This window comes from Lithohypha guttulata, assembly GCF_036872675.1.
Source record: "Lithohypha guttulata strain CCFEE 5908 chromosome Unknown scaffold_11, whole genome shotgun sequence".
NCBI lineage: Eukaryota > Fungi > Ascomycota > Eurotiomycetes > Chaetothyriales > Trichomeriaceae > Lithohypha > Lithohypha guttulata.
The window spans coordinates 91,244-108,247 of NW_027042760.1; the positions used below are offsets into that span (position 1 = coordinate 91,244).

The following is a 17,004-nucleotide window of genomic DNA, read 5'->3' on the forward strand; positions in this document are numbered from 1 at the left end:
GTGAAGTGAAGTGAAGTGAAGTGAAGTGAAGTGAAGTGAAGTGAAGTGAAGTGAAGTGAAGTGAAGTGAAGTGAAGTGAAGTGGGTTGAAGTACGTTCTTAAAGAGTGAAGGCGGAATCTGGCGGATCGAGCAGCTGTTGCCACAAATATGTGTGATTCTGACAGCAGCGAAGTCGGACAGAACTAGAGCTAGCAACTACTCTGAAAAAAGTTCCCGAAAGTTGCACCAAGCTCTAAGTTCCGGGCCTCACAACTTGGCTTCTTTTCTCAATATCGCATCTCCGTCTATTATCTCCCCGTTCCAGTCAACTGGCATCCTCATCATACCGTCCTGGACCGTACTCGCCAGAATCTGACCAGTCTCGACGTCCCAAAGTCTACTGTTATGACACACTCGATCAGCACCACTATTACTGCACCAAGCCTCTTGCGCATACTCTTTCCTTCGGCCAACTTTTGTGTCTACCATGGACAAAGCCGATGCATGCGTGTGGAAGTTGACAGTATGTGACAGCGAACCGACTTGGCCCAATTGCTTCTCAAAACCCAGGGCACGCTGCGCCAGGAAGAGACTGTTGCGATCGGAAGCGTACAAGTGACCAATAGCATGCAAATTCAATACATCATCGGCACCAGTCTTTTTCTGCTTACCTTCGGCCGCCAACTCCTTCACGTGCTGCATTTCTTCCTCCTCGTCGAGCACGATACGATACAATATCAGCAGCCTCCACTTCCTCGCCGCTTCACCATTATCGTCAATGGCCCCTGCAACAGCCTTTACATTGTATCCAGTCATATCGACCTTTCTCATCTCCAGTCCAGGGTAGGCGTTACCCCTCTGCTTCCACTTCTCAAGGCTCATACCACCAGCTGGAAATATACCGTCCATACCTTGGCACAACGGCCACTCTTCGAACCGTCCTTTCCTGCCTAACACTCGACTGTACTCCTCCATCAAGTAACCGGGCAGCAGTTCCTGATGCTGAAAGTCCTTTCTCTGCCCCCTAGCACCTGGTCTATGCTTGCCTCTCTCATCACGCTTGAAGCTTACAAACGCTATGAAGACTGGCGTCTTACCAAAATCTCCCTCCTTGCTGTTCTGGAATGCCTCCACCTGTCTCAAACAATACACACCTCCATCTCTGACCCTGCGCACTCGATATTCGAATGCATAATGAGTATTACCTATCAGGAGGAAGTAACCCGTGACACTATTGACATGCAGCCCGAACGGAACGGTATGTGCAGCAGCCCAGGCTGATTGCGCAAAGACGTGACCACCATAGGCGCGTGGTGCAGGTGTTGGTGGAAATGCGGCCGATGTTGAGAGGAAGGTATCTGGCTTGTCAGGAACAGTTTTCAGGCACATGAGTTTGCGCAATGATATCGCGTGGTGGCGCTTTGACCAGTCCGAGTCCGTCAGGTATTCTGGCGGGTGTGAAGTTGAACTCGCCATGTTTGTGGGCGTGGTGTTTAAGAGTAGAACGAGGGCTTGATTATGCTGTGATAAGTCTAGGCTCCTAGCTTTGGACAATAGGCATGTCCAGTCGCGCAGGTACGGGTATGAGTGGGATGGACCAATTCTGCTCGGTCTCTAGAGAGAAATAGAGACGCACTTTGTGCACAAACACTGATCTTCTATTGCCTATTCTCAAAGCAACTGCTGTAGTGTCGAGATAAGATTTAGGAGAAAGAGAGAGTTCGGGTGGAATCGTAAAGTGATTGCCTCGGCTATATTGATGCCTCAAGGCCAAGACTACTCTTGCCTGAAGTTCGAGCCCATGTCATCGCAGCTCTGTGTCGCAGGACTACCTTGGCACGGATCAAAGACTTGGTCTACATAATGGCTATCTAATACCTGAGTTCCTCTTCCGTGAGAGAAATTGGAGGGAAAGAATCGATGACTGTTTACACTGAAGAGTTCGTACTGTACTGCGCAAGGCAGCTTCGCACAATGTCCATAAGATTTGGAACACGTCAGCTTGGTGCCAAAGGCGTCCAGTCCACACGTTGACGACTGAATCTGACCGAAGAAATTGGAGCACCTGCAATATGGCGCATTTTACTTTTAAAAGGCAGATGAAGCAATTTGGTCATGCTGTTGTGAGTAGTTACTGTTCGGCTAAGCTTCCCAAAGACTCGGATTGGAATTATGATAGTGATAAGCACTTATCTCCGTCAAAAAGTTCTAACTTTCGAACTTGAAGATGTGAAAATTCCCATGTTCAATTAGCCCGGTATGGCACAAAAGTCCAGCATAGGGCCTCGCCGACCAAAAAAGCAAGCGCCGAGCAATGCACGGTCACTGAAAAGAAAGCGAGATGTCGAAAGTATCGAAGCACTATCGCAACGCGTCACCGAGCTCGAAGTCAAACCATCAACACCCCCAACTGATTTCTCTGAGCTGCCTCTATCGCAGCCTACCATCTCTGGACTCGAAGCGTCGCACTTCAAGACTCTGACAACTGTTCAAGCTAGTGCAATCCCAGCAGCTCTGAAAGGCCGCGACATCCTCGGTGCTGCAAAAACAGGCAGCGGCAAAACGTTGTCTTTTCTTGTCCCTGTCCTCGAGAACCTCTACCGCAGACGATGGACCGAGTACGATGGTCTAGGTGCACTCATCCTCTCACCAACAAGAGAACTGGCCATCCAGATATTTGAGGTTCTGCGCAAGATTGGACGTAATCATGTGTTCTCTGCTGGTTTGGTCATTGGTGGGAAGAGTCTGCAGGAAGAGCGAGAGAGGTTGGGTCGCATGAATATCCTTGTCGCCACACCTGGCCGCATACTACAGCACATGGACCAGACGGCCGATTTCGACATCGGCAACCTACAAATGCTGGTCCTTGATGAGGCAGACCGAATCATGGACATGGGTTTTCAGGCTGCAGTCGACGCAATCATCGATCATGTGCCGAAAGAGCGGCAAACCCTTCTCTTCTCGGCGACACAAACAAAGAAGATCAACGACCTCGTGCGATTGAGCCTACAAGAGCCCGAGTTTGTCTCAGTACATGAGTCTGCAAATACCGCAACGCCCTCAAAATTGCAACAGAACTACATTGTCACTCCTCTGGCAGAAAAGCTGGATGTCTTGTGGTCTTTTCTGCGTACAAATACAAAGAAGAAGATCCTTGTCTTCCTCAGTTCCGGAAAGCAGGTTCGATTCGTGTATGAAGCTTTTCGTCATCTACAGCCTGGTATCCCTCTGCTCCACCTACACGGAAATCAGAAGCAAACAGCCCGTCTCGATATCACGACTCGTTTCTCCCGTGCTCAGCACGCATGTCTCTTCTCCACTGATGTTGCAGCGCGAGGACTCGACTTTCCGTCCGTCGACTGGGTCGTACAGGTTGACGCGCCCGAATCCCCCGATACCTATATCCATCGCGTCGGACGGACTGCCCGCTTCGATCGCGAGGGCTACTCGGTACTCTTTCTCGACCCGAGTGAGGAGGAAGGCATGCTCGCATCCCTAGAGCGAAAGAGAGTGTTCTTGGAAAGAATCAATGTGAAGCAGAAGAAGATGCAGGATACACTACGAACTCAGATGCAGAATATGTGCTTCAAGGACCCGGAACTGAAATACCTCGGTCAGAAAGCATTTGTGAACTATGTCAGGAGTGTCTATGTCATGCCGGATAAGGATACGTTCAAGCTCAAAGAGCTGGATCTCGAAGGGTATGCTGCGAGTTTAGGACTTCCAGGAGCTCCTAGAGTGAAGTTTCTGAAGGGCGATGATACCAAGACGAGGAAGAACATGCCGAGAGCTTTGGCTGCTGCGCTCGACCATGGTGACAGTGTAGATGAGGATGAAGGCAAAGCTGAGAAGGTCAAAGAGAAACCAGCAGTACGAACCAAATATGATCGTATGTTTGAGCGACGCAACCAGGACGTTCTTGCTGAGCACTATGGCAAGCTGATCGATGAGGATGACGCGAGCAACGCAGCTGCGACAGCCACAGCAGACGCAGATGAAGACAACGACTTCCTCGCTGTCAAACGTCGCTTCATCGCTGGCGACCAAGCTCTCGAGGATGAAGCTGAGCAGAGTACTGGCTCAGAACAAAGCGACGAGGACGGCGATGAACCAAATCTCCGCGACATCGGCATAACACCAGCCTCGACCTCCGTCCGCAAACGCGCTATTCAACTCTCCGCCAACCTTGATGAAGCAGGTTTAATAGTGGACTCCAAACGACGCGAGAAACTCTTCAAATCCAAGAAAGCACTCCTCAAGTACAAAGGACATGGCACACATCTGACGTTTGATTCTGAAGACGAAGACGGAAAGGAGAAGGTATACTACGAAAAGGAGGACGAGTTTGTGAAGAAAGGGAATGCAGCAAAAGAGAAGGAAAGATTTTTGCAGGAGGAGAAGGAGAGGAAGCAACGTACGGACGTGGTCGATAAAGAGGTCGCGAAGACGAAAAAGAGGGAGAAGAAGGAGAAGAAAAAGGAGAGGGAAAGGAGGGCTGCTATGGAGGAGGATGAGGGTACAGGTGAAGATGAGGATGTGGGCGTACAATTGGCGCCATATGATGAGGAAGAGATGGATGCGGGAGAAGCACTCGATGTCGAAGAGGAGAGGCCGAAGAAGCGAAAGAAGAAGTGGTTCGAGAAGGACAACGATAGCGAGGAGGAAGGAGATAATGGTGATAAGAATAAGAAGAAACGAAACAGGGGATCAGCAACTGTGGTTGAACAGCCTCAGACGCTCGAGGATTTGGAAGCGATGGCGTCTGGATTGCTTGCCAGATAGAAGTCATGCTTCAACTGTCCAGATTGTTGCATTCGTTTCCGGGCACTCTCGCTGGTAGGATATTATTGTGATATCGTCTACTATGCTCTTGTAGACTGCAGACCTGTTCCTGGCAGAGCTGAATTTTTCTTCGTGTCGTGGGACAACACGACTTCGCGACGAACTCGATAGAACGCTAGGCAATAAGCGCATTGGCTGGCAAAATACAGATTGCAAACCCTCTAGTCTAGGACCAACAGAAGAAAAATTCGGCTGGGCTACTGTTATCAACGAGAAGGAGAGAATATCAGACTAAGGGAAACAAGAGCAAAGAAAACATTCTCAAACATGCTACAATATGTTTTTGCACATGGCTTTCATTATGCTGTGTTTGCGGAACTTCTCTCCAGAGAAGAACTCGAGCCTCAATACCACGACAAGGTACAGCTTGCTGAGGTTCGGTGCACTTTTCTGTATCCTGTTATTACCCAGGATTGTCGGTCCGTGAAAGTTGTCAAATCTCAGACATATTCAGTTTGCACTTCTCATCTGTCCGTTTTCCTTCGAGCTCGTCTTTTTTGCTCAACTTTTGACCCAAGAACAAAACGCTAATCCAAACTCCAAGACAAACCTTGAAACGCTTCTTTCAGACTCAAGTTGCCGTCCCAAAAATTCGAGACTCTTCACCAATACATTCTCCCCAAGACTGTTCCCATGACCGTGCCACGACGGCACCTCTCTAGTCGCGAAGAGCACCGGACATGAAGTACGGGTCAATGACTCGTCGTCGTCGGTGAGGCGGCAAGTCGTAGACACCTGGGTCGTCGAGACCACGAGGTCCCTGGCCGAACCCTCCGTTGCCGTATGCTTGAGCTCGGGACGGGAAACGATAGCGCTCACCATCTCCGCGAGGTTGAGGCTGTTGCTGAGGTTGGGCATGTCGGCAATCCGGCCGGTGTTCAGTGTGCTTGTTTTTGCCCAATGATGGAATTCGAGCAAAGCTGTTTCCTCTATCGAAAGGTGACCCATGGTCGTGAGCGTGTGTATGGCCTCCGTGGCTTCGAGTTCTATGGTGGCCGTGAGATTCGAATTGCTCTTGAGGCGTACGGAAGTCTGATTGACCTGCAGATCCAAAACGGTAGGAGCTGGGCGGCATGGCTCTGCTTTGAGCTGAATGGTCATGGTTTCGAGACTGATCTGTGAAGCCTCCAAATGACTGTGCTCGACCATGGCCGTGGCTGTGAGGACAGTCGTGAGAATGACCCCCATGAGAACGATCGCCATGAGAGTGGCCGTGGTGAGAATGACTGCCATGAGAATGAGCGTGTCCACAAGAGTCTCCGCCGTGAGAGTGGCTGTGTCGGTCGCCGTGATTGTGAGCATGGTCATGTCCGTAGTGATCCCCATGGCTATGCCCCGAGTGGTTGTGTCGATGACCGTGTGGAGAGTGTCCAAGGCCGAAAAGGGAGCGAAGGTCCATCTTGGCTATAGCCTAGTCTGCCTCTAACTTGGGGTTTTGGTCCGAGAATTGAAGGTATTGGAGAGTGTTTGAGTTTTGATTTAGACTAACTCTTTGGACTCATTGAGTGGTCGCTCAAGTCTTTCGATGCTTGTGGGTCAAGAAAGATTTGGAAAGAACCAGTAGTTGTGTTCAATATATTTACCATGCGGGCCTGCATCTGGCGTTCGTTCGACGCGGAGCCAACTCTGCAATACTTTAGTGTAGATGTCTTCGCAATATCCCAACCTGCAAGTCTTCACTTCCGCCGTGACACAGCATTATACCAACCATTATCTGACAGTTCATTGAATGGACAATGGATAAAACGAAAAGAACAATGAAGTACACTTCCAAGAAAGGGGCAAGTGCAGGTTACACTTGCAGATTCACTTTGCGTGCTGAACGTGACTTTGGGCTTCGACATCGCTTGCGGCAGGAATGCTTGCTGCTTGAATTTGACTGGGATGACTTTCGAGATCCTATGGCTCGAATGACATCTGGGATGTCATTGCCAGACTCATTGTTGTTGAGTATACAAGTCATTAGGAAGTGAGCCTCCCAAAGGTCGTGAACATTCTTCAGTATTAGGGGCATAACCTGGCCAGGGTAAGCAACCGGACTTGACTTGACAAGACCCTCCCATTAGGGTCATCACAAGTCTGCAGATCTGTAGATGTTTTTTGGGAGAATCCGTAACATCACCCTCAACCGAGATGCCTCAAAAGCTCGTAGACAGCCATCATGACAGAATGCAGGACATCTTGAAGAGACATGATGCCCAACCTCGTAGGATGGGCGCGACGCGGTATGATGAGTCTGTTCGAGGATCGCCGTGTGCAGACAGTTGACTATAGCCTCCATGAAGTCCATTCTGAATATTCAGCTCCTGCTGTCACACACAATTCGGGCACGTCAATCTTGCGAACTTGCGAGCTGACTCTCGAGTCGGACTCTGAGTCGCGAGTTCGCAAGACTTGGCCCCGTGCAGACCTTTGACGGCGACCCAAGCTGTACGTTTAGATATTGTAGGTTAGTGGCTCTAGCTTCATGATCCTGAAGTGCAGCTGAGGGTCACTCTCCAATTCATGGCTTTGCTCATGCCACAATTGAACCGATAGACCCTGAATCACACAAGAGCCATGCAGCAATCACAGGCGTAAATTGATTGCTGATGAGACAGCTTGTAGGAGATACCAGTATTGACTATGTTTAGCCATGCAACAACTTCGGTTATTTGCTGTGCACAGAGTCTTGCGCGCCTTTCATGTACACGTTCTGGTAAAAATAATCTGGAATCTGGTCCTCATAGATCAGATGACATTGGCGTGGTCAAGAGTACAGCTGCGTCGGTGACCATGACGCAAGTCCGGCTAGAATATGACCTCGCCACATTCTGAATTAGTTTGACAAAGAGGCGAAGGAGCAAACTTTCAAACGAAGGTGTTCGGTGTACGATAGAAGACTTCGAGGTGGAGAAACCTTCATGCGATGAGATCAGTTCACCGCGGGCAATAGGACATGACATAGTTTCTGGAACTTCTTGTTCCCGTGGGCATTGAGATCAGCTCTGAAGAAGCAGCTCAAATAGTATGAAACTGTAGTTCTGCCGACTCCTGATAGAGTAGCCATCTGTTCATTGCTTGTCTTTCTTTCCACTCAGTTACAACACTGTACTCGGAGAATACCCAATTCTGGGACAAAGTCCACAAATATTCGATGTATACTGGTGTACCGCCGTCATCATGCATCACCACAAAAGCAAAAGGAACACGACTGTACGATCAGAATGACAGATCAATCCTGAATTTCACTTCAGGACAAACGATCTCGCTGTCAGCCCACTCTGAAAAAGTTGAGGTGGTGCAGCATTATGTCGCGCAGCTCGACCATCTACTCAGCAACATGGTCGCCCACCCAGTAGTTGAGCTAGCTGAACGGCTTGCTCGATTGCTGCCAGCGCCATTGAAGAAGTCTTTCTTCCTCGATACCGGCTCGGACCACAGAGGCGGCAATCAAGATGGCCAAGCTGTACATTGAAAAGTTTGAGATTGTTGCATTCTTTACTAGTTACCATGGGTTGACACAAGCTTCTGGCTCTGCCACGTATTCTGCTGGTCGAAAGAACGGAGGACCTACTGTGCCGGGTTAGCTAGCTCTCCCATCCCATACGCCTATCGGTCAGTTTTCTGGAAGGCCGATGGAAGTTATGATTGAAAGACAGAGCTGGATTTTGCTTGGTCCATGATCGACAGATGAAGTGTTGCATCTCTTGCGGCTTTAATACTAAAGCCCACTTTTTCTACTGGTGGTATCGCTAACCCTCCAGAAGGATATCTAAAGCGTTTAGCTGATGGATGCAAGAAGCGAGCTATGCTGATTATCGTGAACGGGGCTCAAACTGGTGTCGGTCGCACGGGACAGATGCTCGCGTTCGCGAAGGACGGTGTAGTTCCAGATATTCTCGCGCTGTCGAAAACATTAGGATGTGGCCTCCGACTTGCTTCTGTGAGCACCAAGCTGAGATTGAAAGGGGTTGCACCGAAGCAAAATTCTTGTGACTGACCACGCATCTCAACGACTCACATACAACAGCTCTAGGTGCTCGAGATCATGGAGCGGGACAATATGTGTCAACGTGCTACTCAATGAGGTCAGCAAGATGTTTGTCTTCTGAGGCTCTATCACTGTAGCATAGCGCTTGTTCCTAATGTGTGCATTGTCAGAATTCCCAGTGACGGCTCGATTTATTAGCGATGCAGAGAGGATAGCAGAAATTGATCGCATCAAGGACAATAGGACTGGCTTTGAGGACCGTAAGTTCAAGAAAGAACAATTTGTTGAGGCTATGCTGGACTTAGAGACTTGGCTTCTCTTCCTGTTTGCTGTGACAAGCAATTCACCCAATGGAGGTTTGACCACTGTGAGTATTGATGGTTAAGGGTCTGGCCAGCTTCACTGATATCGGCCTAGTTCCAGGGCTTGATTATTCGTGGTCTTGGCTTCTCGAAGTTAGATACGACCCTGATACAGATGCCTTCTGGAGGTGTGCAGATGGTTGTATGCACATTGGCTTGGTAAGCTATTGCAGAACCAGCCCTCTCGACATCTCGCTGACACATAGGTCAGCTATGTGTGCTCTTCATATCAAAACGCTCGTTCCGCAACGATGCTGATATGCCCGGTGCCGCTCCTTGTCGGCTTGATAGGACTGCAGGTGGTTAGGTACGACAAGCCCCACGGCCGACTCGTCTGTCTCTGGATCTCGTTCTCCTACACCACAAGATGGACATTATCCATGTCTGTCGCAACCGCCAACACGGCCGGGAACACTAAGAAAATCTCGGTCAATGCAATCCTGCTCATTAGTTACTGCTTGGGCAATTTTGTCGGTCCGTTCTTTTCCAAGGCTAAACAAGCTCCGCAGTATGATCTTGGTGTTGCCATGATGTTCTGCTGTATCGCTTTGCAGATCGTATGCATTTCTGGGTTGTGGGTATTATTGTGGTTTCGTAACAATTGAAGATTGTTTCCAGAGACGGCAGATGAGAAGAAGGTCGCTCATGAGAATGGTTTCATGGATATGACGGAAATGAAAAACCCCTACTTCAAGGTGCGTCATCATGCCTTCTCGGTACTTCGAAACGTCAGGCTGACATTTTAAGTATGTTTATTGAGGTGGGCAGTTTGGAGATTATTCAGGTAGCCGAGAGTGGTGCATGGCTTAGATTCGATCTATCTGCCTGCTACTAAGATTCTGGAAACTTTTGCCGAATGGATTTGCTTATCACACCAGATCTGGCATTAAAGAAGATATAATTTCATATCAATAACCCGCCCACTGACTGCGCAGCTCGGCGATTGTTTTCTCGGTGGTCCAACCCATCCTTTGCTGGACGTTCTCCAAAAAGGCAATAGCTGCATTTTGTTCCGCTTCGTCCTTCAAATAGCCACCACAAGCTTTTAGAACATGCGAGGCCTCGAATATGGCATTGTTGACATCTTCGTTACTTACAGCCAACCCCACAATGTTTCTCATACCGTCGAGGACTTCTCGCTCGGATGACTTGCGAGCTCGTATCGATCCGAAACCCAGCCTTGTTAGTGCTGGGTCGTATATTGCGAGCACAACACGCGCAAGATGATAGTATTGTAACGCTGTGACTTGAGCACGATGCGCCACGATTAGCTCCGGCCAAGGTTTGATAGGATAGTTTGCCGAGGACGCTGACACATTCGCGTTGCGACGAGGTGGATCTTGCGGAGTGGTAGCGACGCCGGGAACGGAGGCAGGTGTGGTGACTGTCACCCTTGAGGCTGGACTCATGTTCTTCCATAATGGTGCAAAGTCCCAAGGTTTGGTATTCCACCAATTTTCAACTTCTGCACGAAGCTCATGCCAGCGATCTGGAGTCGGAATTGGTGCATGCGAAAAAGCATAGTCCAAGATCCTGGCGAAAATGAAGACCATTCGATTCGCCCAATCTTCGTTGCGATTGCTCTCGATCAGAAAGACGGAGGAATGTCGGAAGTTCTGTAGGGTTATGTCTAGAGGCTGCTGTTCAGTGAGAGATACATAGATGTGCTGACGCAAGGATACCCAACTTGCAGCTTCACGTAGTCCACCATCTGCTGCGAAGGCCGAGACTGAATCGAGGATCTTGCGTGTGCCAAAAAGGTGGCATCGAACGTCGTCGTCTTTCCAGTCAGCAAGATTTAGAAAGGGACAATTCAGATTCTAGTGTGCTCACCATGAGAAAGTTCTTCGTGTAAACGCAGAATAACCACAGTTGCTAAGAGATTCTCGTCCCAATGAGCGAATGGATCGTCCATACTTTTAATCAGTACTTGGAGGCATTTTTCCGCATACAATGGTGACTCGTTGTCCTCGAGGTTGGAGATCATACTCATATGTCTCGAAGCAAGTGCATATATAGCATTTCCGATGATTGGATAATTTGGCACTCGGCGAGGGACCTCTTTGCCAAAATGTGCGAGTGCATCGGTTGTGTCGATCTAGGAAGTATCAGCTGTCACATTGAGTCAGCTCCGCTCTATGTCGTGCTTACCCATGGTGCCATGACCTTGATATAGTAGTGGAAAAGTCGAGCCTCGTGTTGAGTTTCACATGGCCAAGATGCCTTGAACGTCAGCGATGGTGAGACATTGTAGATCAAGCTTGGTGATTTGAGAAAGTCGTTCCTACTTCGTCTGCTGGCTTGCGATGGTGATACTTGTCCGACACAGGCAGAGTGATTTTGTAGTGGTGAAAATTGGTGGATGTCTGCATGAGTTGTGGTAAGTTCGAGATCCTGGTGAATATCTTCACCAGAAAGGATGTCTAAAATTTGATCTTCATGATCCTGCTCTGACTCTGGCATATATACCGTGTCGAAATCGGTTTCTGCTGTAGCCTTCTGTTCGTTCGTGTTGCGTTTCGAACGAGAACGGGTCTGCTGATTAGCTAATGTTGCTGCAGCATCGTGTTCATGGTCAACGAATTCCACTGACAACAGGTAAGCATGAACTTCATGCGTGTCCGCGGCTATATGCACCTTCAGATGGTATATCAACCCATTTTTGCGAAGCGCCGTGAACTAAATCATGCTTGATGGTTCTATCGTCGCCAGTCTTGTAGTTCACCGACGTCACTAAACGAAAGCGCGGTCTTGCTGTTTGAAAGCAAGCTCGATCGTTCTCAAGGCATTTCTGACACTTATCTGATGCATTCTTGCGAACGCCTGTCAAGAAAACTTGTCAATGCTGTTGGTGTGGGAAGTGGCGAAAGTGCACTTTATCTCACATCTAATATGCCTGTCCCTACAAGCTTGGCTGCCATACGTTCAGCTGTGAACTGCGCATATTGTTACTGGCGACCTACCATCCTGTCCTTATACGCATAATATCAACTTCCTACAGTCGCGACATTGCTGAAACCTATCGACGAGGAAGATTGTCGAAGGGGAAAGGTTACCCCGCTCGAGATTGTGGAACAAGTATTCAGAAGTCTTTGCCGAAGATCAAAGGCTGTGGTGGACATGATCCATATCGAAGTGGTAGCGCAAGGCGCCCGTAGGATGAACAATAGCCCGAAGATTTAGGTTGTAGCCGAAGCTCAATGGGCCGGTATAGAGCGACGATTGAGTGGAAGCTGTCTGCAAGCTAAGTGAGCACAAGCACTGATTCCTGCAGTTTTGACGGAGCGACCAGTCTCTGTTGAAGCAAGACGCATCAACAAGCCAGATCAAACCGGCCGCTACATAGAGTAGCCACTGTGCTCAATGCGGGTGCAGGAAGTGTCGTTTACTAATAAGGTATTCACGAACCGTTATTGGCCAAGTGCCAAGAAGACCGGGTGGTCACAGCAATACTGAATGGGATTCATAGGGATGGAAACGGGATACGTTTTTTAACAGGAACGGCCTAATGACTGCAGAGAAATTCATCTGCAGACATGATACATGGCACACCTTTTTTTTCCTCAACTTAGTAGAGTATAGAAACGCTACCTGTGCACACTAGTAGCTTAGAGAACGAGCGATAAGGATTAGATCGAAGGTATTAGCAAACATTGGTCGTGCCGGCTCCAGGCAAGATGAAGCAGGATGATTTGATCGATAGAAAACGTGTAACCACTAACTCTGTCAACGTGAATGCCTATTCAAATGAGCTACCGACCCTCTGATAGCGAGATGTCTCTTCCAGCGAGGCGGCCGTTTGTCATCCAATATCCTTCCGAAATATACATATCTGTAATTCATCCGTAGCGACTACTCCTTGAACCAATATCATGCCTCCTAATGTCCAAAAGTCTGCGTCACAACCTTTGGCACGTGCTTGTTTTCTCTCTGCCATTGCTTGCTGTAACGTACACCAAATCCATTCTGGAAGACCTCTCGGATACTCTCAAGCGGCATACCCTTCACCTCCGGGTAGCAGAAGATGACAAACAGCCAGCCTAAGAAGCAGATACTGCCATAAAGACTGAAAGCACCAGTCGGTGAAGCACCTTTCATAATGCTCAAGAATGTAGATGCGATAATGATGTTCGTAGACCAGCAGGTGACAGTATTGAACATGGTACCAATAGCTCGGACCTCGAGTGGAATGAGTTCCGTGCCAATCCACGCAATGGTTGCGACACCGGAGCTGAAAAACGCAACGTAGCAGACAATCGCAACCAGAAGTAGAGGTGCAGCCCAGGTAGGTGCCACGCCAGAAATCGAGAGGTCGGCTTGTGAGATCGGAATGAAGTGAAATGAGATTGCAGCAACCGCCATACAGATCGCCATGCCGAGGATTGTGACGCATAGGATGATGCGACGGCCAAATCGGTCGACCAAGACAAGATTGACAAAGCTGAAGACAAAATTCGTAGCGGACACAGTGATAGCGACAGCGGTGGCATTGGAGAATCCAGCAATTGCGAAGAGGGTTGCGGCATAGTACATGAGTGTGTTGAAACCTCCGAGTTGACTGACTGCCATGACGATGCAAGCTGTACCAACGGCTCGAGCGGTTGCTGCATTTGTGAAAATCTTGCCAGCAGTCTGCCACAAGCTGGTTTCAGACATGACCGACTTAGTCTCTTCGAGAGATACCTGGATCGATTTAATCTTATTAGCTCGCTGTTGTTCGGTCGAAGTCGTGTAAATTTTCTGCAAGCTTCTGTCGGCTTGCTCTACCTTGCCGTGTGCAACAAGTTGACGTGGAGATTCGGGGACAAAGAAGAGGAGTCCAGCAAGCGTGATCGCTGGGATTGCGCCGATCCCAACAGTGGCACGCCATCCTTGTGGTCCTGCGTGCTGAAAACCAGCTCCAAGACAACTGGCAATGAATTGACCAAAAGTGACACTCAGATTGTTGAATGCGATCATACGTCCACGATATCGTGCCGGAGCGATCTCGCCAATGAAAAGCGGAGCGATCATAGAGGCAGAACCAACACCTAAACCAACGATGAATCGGCCCACTGCAAATTGTGCCACAGAGAATGCAGCGGTTTGGAGGATGGTTCCGACCAGGAAGAGAACGCATGCGACCCAGATAGGCATTTTGCGACCATACTTGTCTGCTGAGAGACCAGCGTAGACTGCTCCAACGAGCGCTCCGCCAGAAGTGAGAGAGGTAACGAGTTCCTCCTCCGAATGACTAAGCTCGTGGCCAAGCGCACTTCCAAGAGTGACGAGCACGGAAGAGATATAGCCTAGATGTCATTAGCACCGGTTCTATGCTTGGGTTGTGCTGTGAGCTATACCAGTATCATAGCCAAAAAGAAGGCCAGCTTGTGAAATTGTCAAAGAGATGAGCCATGCTGCCTTGGATGCAGCTGTTGCCTCAATACCACTGAGATCGAGGACTTCTTCTGCCACACTGGCTCTTCGTGAAGACTTCTCAGTGTACTCGACTCGCTCCTCACCATACTTCTCGTTATCTTGATAGGCTGACATGTTGCTGAGATGTCGATGATATGATGCAGTGTGTATCGGTGAGTATTCGTAGTTGCTGGATCGGCACTGCAGAGCTTGCTGGGGTGAATATCTGTGTTCGAAGATTCTTGAGCACTTTATATCTTTGTCTGAATCATGTCCAGCAAAGACACGAGACACGCACCCGTGGTTTCTTGATTATTTGAATGCGGAAGCAGACTCCGTCTGCCACACATTGCGCACGGAGAACGACTTCACCATCCAAGCACATGGCAATTATTCTAAAGTCTCTTCCAAACCATTAGCAACCCCATGGGGAGATCGGTGATGGTGGAACCTACTGCGAGCCCCGTTTAGCAGGATTCGCAGGAAGTCTGGGGAAAGAGACAGACACTGGCCTGATACTAAGGACCGCGTCCAACCTGCTTCTCAAATTCATCGCAAGATCGGTTCGGGGAATGGACAAGTCATTATTGGTGCAAAAACCAAGGCAAAACATCGGAGGATCGACAGGCCAGGTGAAGCCGTCCGCATTCTGCTTCGGGAAATCTATGTCCATCGTGCTCTATGAAAGGAGTAGTTGAGCACCGGTATTCGACGAAAGAAGAAACTAGCGGCGTCAGAATCGGCGTTTGAGCCAGGGGACAATCGTATTATGTCCACAATCCTTGTGCCTGAGGCCATAGTTGGTGCCTGGGGCATGCACCATGATTGTACGGGGAGAGCAAAAGAAGGAATTGGCGGCGCAAGTGCTGGGTCAAGCCTAGCAATGGAAACAGCATGTCTAAAAGTCTATATGGGCTTGGAGTAATCTAAGCAATATAATATGCACCGGATGTGCCGTGTCTCGAAGACAGATGAGGTCTGATACATACCAGAATTAGGTTGACAGCCAGATACATACTCATCGAATGAGGTCTCAATATGTCGTCCAGGCAGCAGATCAGTATCGCTGTTGTTGGGCTTGGCAGGATGGGCAAGAGGCATGTCCATACACTGCTTCATCGAGTCTCAAATGCAAAAGTCGTCGCTGTCTGCACCACCGATCCCAAGGAGATAGCTTGGGCGAAATCAAATGCGGAATATCAATCCTATGGCATTCAAGTTTTCGATGACTACCAGACTATGATCTCAATGCCAGGTCTGCAAGCTGTCTGGGTTAGTACTAGCACTGATGTTCACGCTTCGCAAACTCTGGCAGCTGTCGAGAAGGATCTGCACGTTCTGTGTGAGAAGCCTTTGAGTACAGCTCTTGATGAGGTAGGTGGCCTGAAATTAGGTCCTTCGTCATGCTAACTTCAGCAGTGTCAAAAGGTGATCGACGCCGCAAAGGCAAAGCCACATCTCAAAGTCATGGCTGGATTCTCACGTCGCTTCGATGCCAGCTACAGAGATGCCGCGAACAAGGTCAAGGACAATGTTGTCGGGACTCCTTTTTTGGTGCGATCACAAACTGGGGATTTGTTGGATAACACCGGCTTCTTCGTGCGATACGCAAAGAAGAATGGTGGAATCATGGTTGACTGTGCTATCCATGACATAGACCTGACTCTGTGGCTTCTTTCTGATCCGGTCCCGAAAGCATGCTGGGGAGTAGGGAGTCTGCAGCATCACCCAGAACTCGCCGAGGTTCGGGATGTTGACAATGCCCTTGGCGTAGTAGAATTCTGGGGCGGTAAGATGGCTCACTACTATTGCTCGCGAACTCAGGCAGTAGGTCATGATGTCTGCACAGAAATCACAGGTACGGCTGGAAAGATCAGTGTGAACGTTGTGCCAAGGGTAAACAATGTGGTTATCTCCGACAAAATTGGCGTTCGTCACCAAGTCCAGGAGGAGTATTGGCAGCGTTTCGAATATGCTTTCGCGACAGAGGCAAATGAATTCATCGATTCAATACTGGACGACAAGCCCGTGCCATTGCCGCTTGAAGGTGGAATGAAGGTTATGGTAATTGCTAGGGCTTTGCAAGATGCTCTGCTGACTGGTAAGGTGATCAGATTTGACGAGCAAGGTAAGAGGTTCGAGGAAGATCGTGGTAATAAGAGCCGTTTGTGAATTAATTTGGTCGTCTACCAGATGTCGACCGTGCTTGCGATGGATCTGACAAGAAACAGGAGACGAAGACTTGGAAAAGCTAAAGTATAGATTGTTAATACAGTATAGAGCTCTTCCAATTGTCTTTGACACACGATCCCAGGACAAGCATATCGTTCATCGACCGTGTCTCGCAACCTGTAGACGGGATTCTCCGTCAAGTTGTCGGCAGACGCAGTGTATCCGTCGTGAAAGGAACGAGAGAACATGTTTTTGTCCAATTCTGGAACTAACCCAAG

At 49.0% G+C, this 17,004-nt stretch overlaps 6 protein-coding genes across 6 annotated transcripts; 2 read left to right on the top strand and 4 right to left on the bottom strand.

The window, feature by feature from the left end:
• Positions 1-247: 247 nt before the first annotated feature.
• Positions 248-1,456, bottom strand: LTR64_008635 (uncharacterized protein; the record flags this gene model as incomplete). The annotated part of the gene is made up of 1 exon (XM_064902946.1): positions 248-1,456. The coding sequence occupies one exon, from the start codon at positions 1,454-1,456 to the stop codon at positions 248-250; it is 1,209 nt and encodes a 402-aa protein (XP_064750598.1).
• Positions 1,457-2,052: 596 nt separating this feature from the next.
• DBP4 (ATP-dependent RNA helicase dbp4) lies at positions 2,053-4,762 on the top strand (the record flags this gene model as incomplete). The annotated part of the gene is made up of 2 exons (XM_064902947.1): positions 2,053-2,103; positions 2,234-4,762. 2 exons carry the CDS (start codon positions 2,053-2,055, stop codon positions 4,760-4,762), a joined length of 2,580 nt encoding a protein of 859 aa, XP_064750599.1.
• Positions 4,763-5,480: 718 nt separating this feature from the next.
• Positions 5,481-5,971, bottom strand: LTR64_008637 (uncharacterized protein; the record flags this gene model as incomplete). The annotated part of the gene is made up of 2 exons (XM_064902948.1): positions 5,481-5,582; positions 5,642-5,971. 2 exons carry the CDS (start codon positions 5,969-5,971, stop codon positions 5,481-5,483), a joined length of 432 nt encoding a protein of 143 aa, XP_064750600.1.
• Positions 5,972-10,065: 4,094 nt separating this feature from the next.
• LTR64_008638 (uncharacterized protein) lies at positions 10,066-11,150 on the bottom strand (the record flags this gene model as incomplete). Its single annotated transcript, XM_064902949.1, has 2 exons — positions 10,066-10,937; positions 10,991-11,150. 2 exons carry the CDS (start codon positions 11,148-11,150, stop codon positions 10,066-10,068), a joined length of 1,032 nt encoding a protein of 343 aa, XP_064750601.1.
• A 1,886-nt stretch (positions 11,151-13,036) lies between these two features.
• Positions 13,037-14,689, bottom strand: LTR64_008639 (uncharacterized protein; the record flags this gene model as incomplete). Its single annotated transcript, XM_064902950.1, has 2 exons — positions 13,037-14,445; positions 14,497-14,689. 2 exons carry the CDS (start codon positions 14,687-14,689, stop codon positions 13,037-13,039), a joined length of 1,602 nt encoding a protein of 533 aa, XP_064750602.1.
• Positions 14,690-15,592: 903 nt separating this feature from the next.
• On the top strand, positions 15,593-16,726 carry LTR64_008640 (uncharacterized protein; the record flags this gene model as incomplete). Its single annotated transcript, XM_064902951.1, has 2 exons — positions 15,593-15,928; positions 15,974-16,726. The coding sequence occupies 2 exons, from the start codon at positions 15,593-15,595 to the stop codon at positions 16,724-16,726; spliced, it is 1,089 nt and encodes a 362-aa protein (XP_064750603.1).
• Between the last annotated feature and the right edge of the window lie 278 nt (positions 16,727-17,004).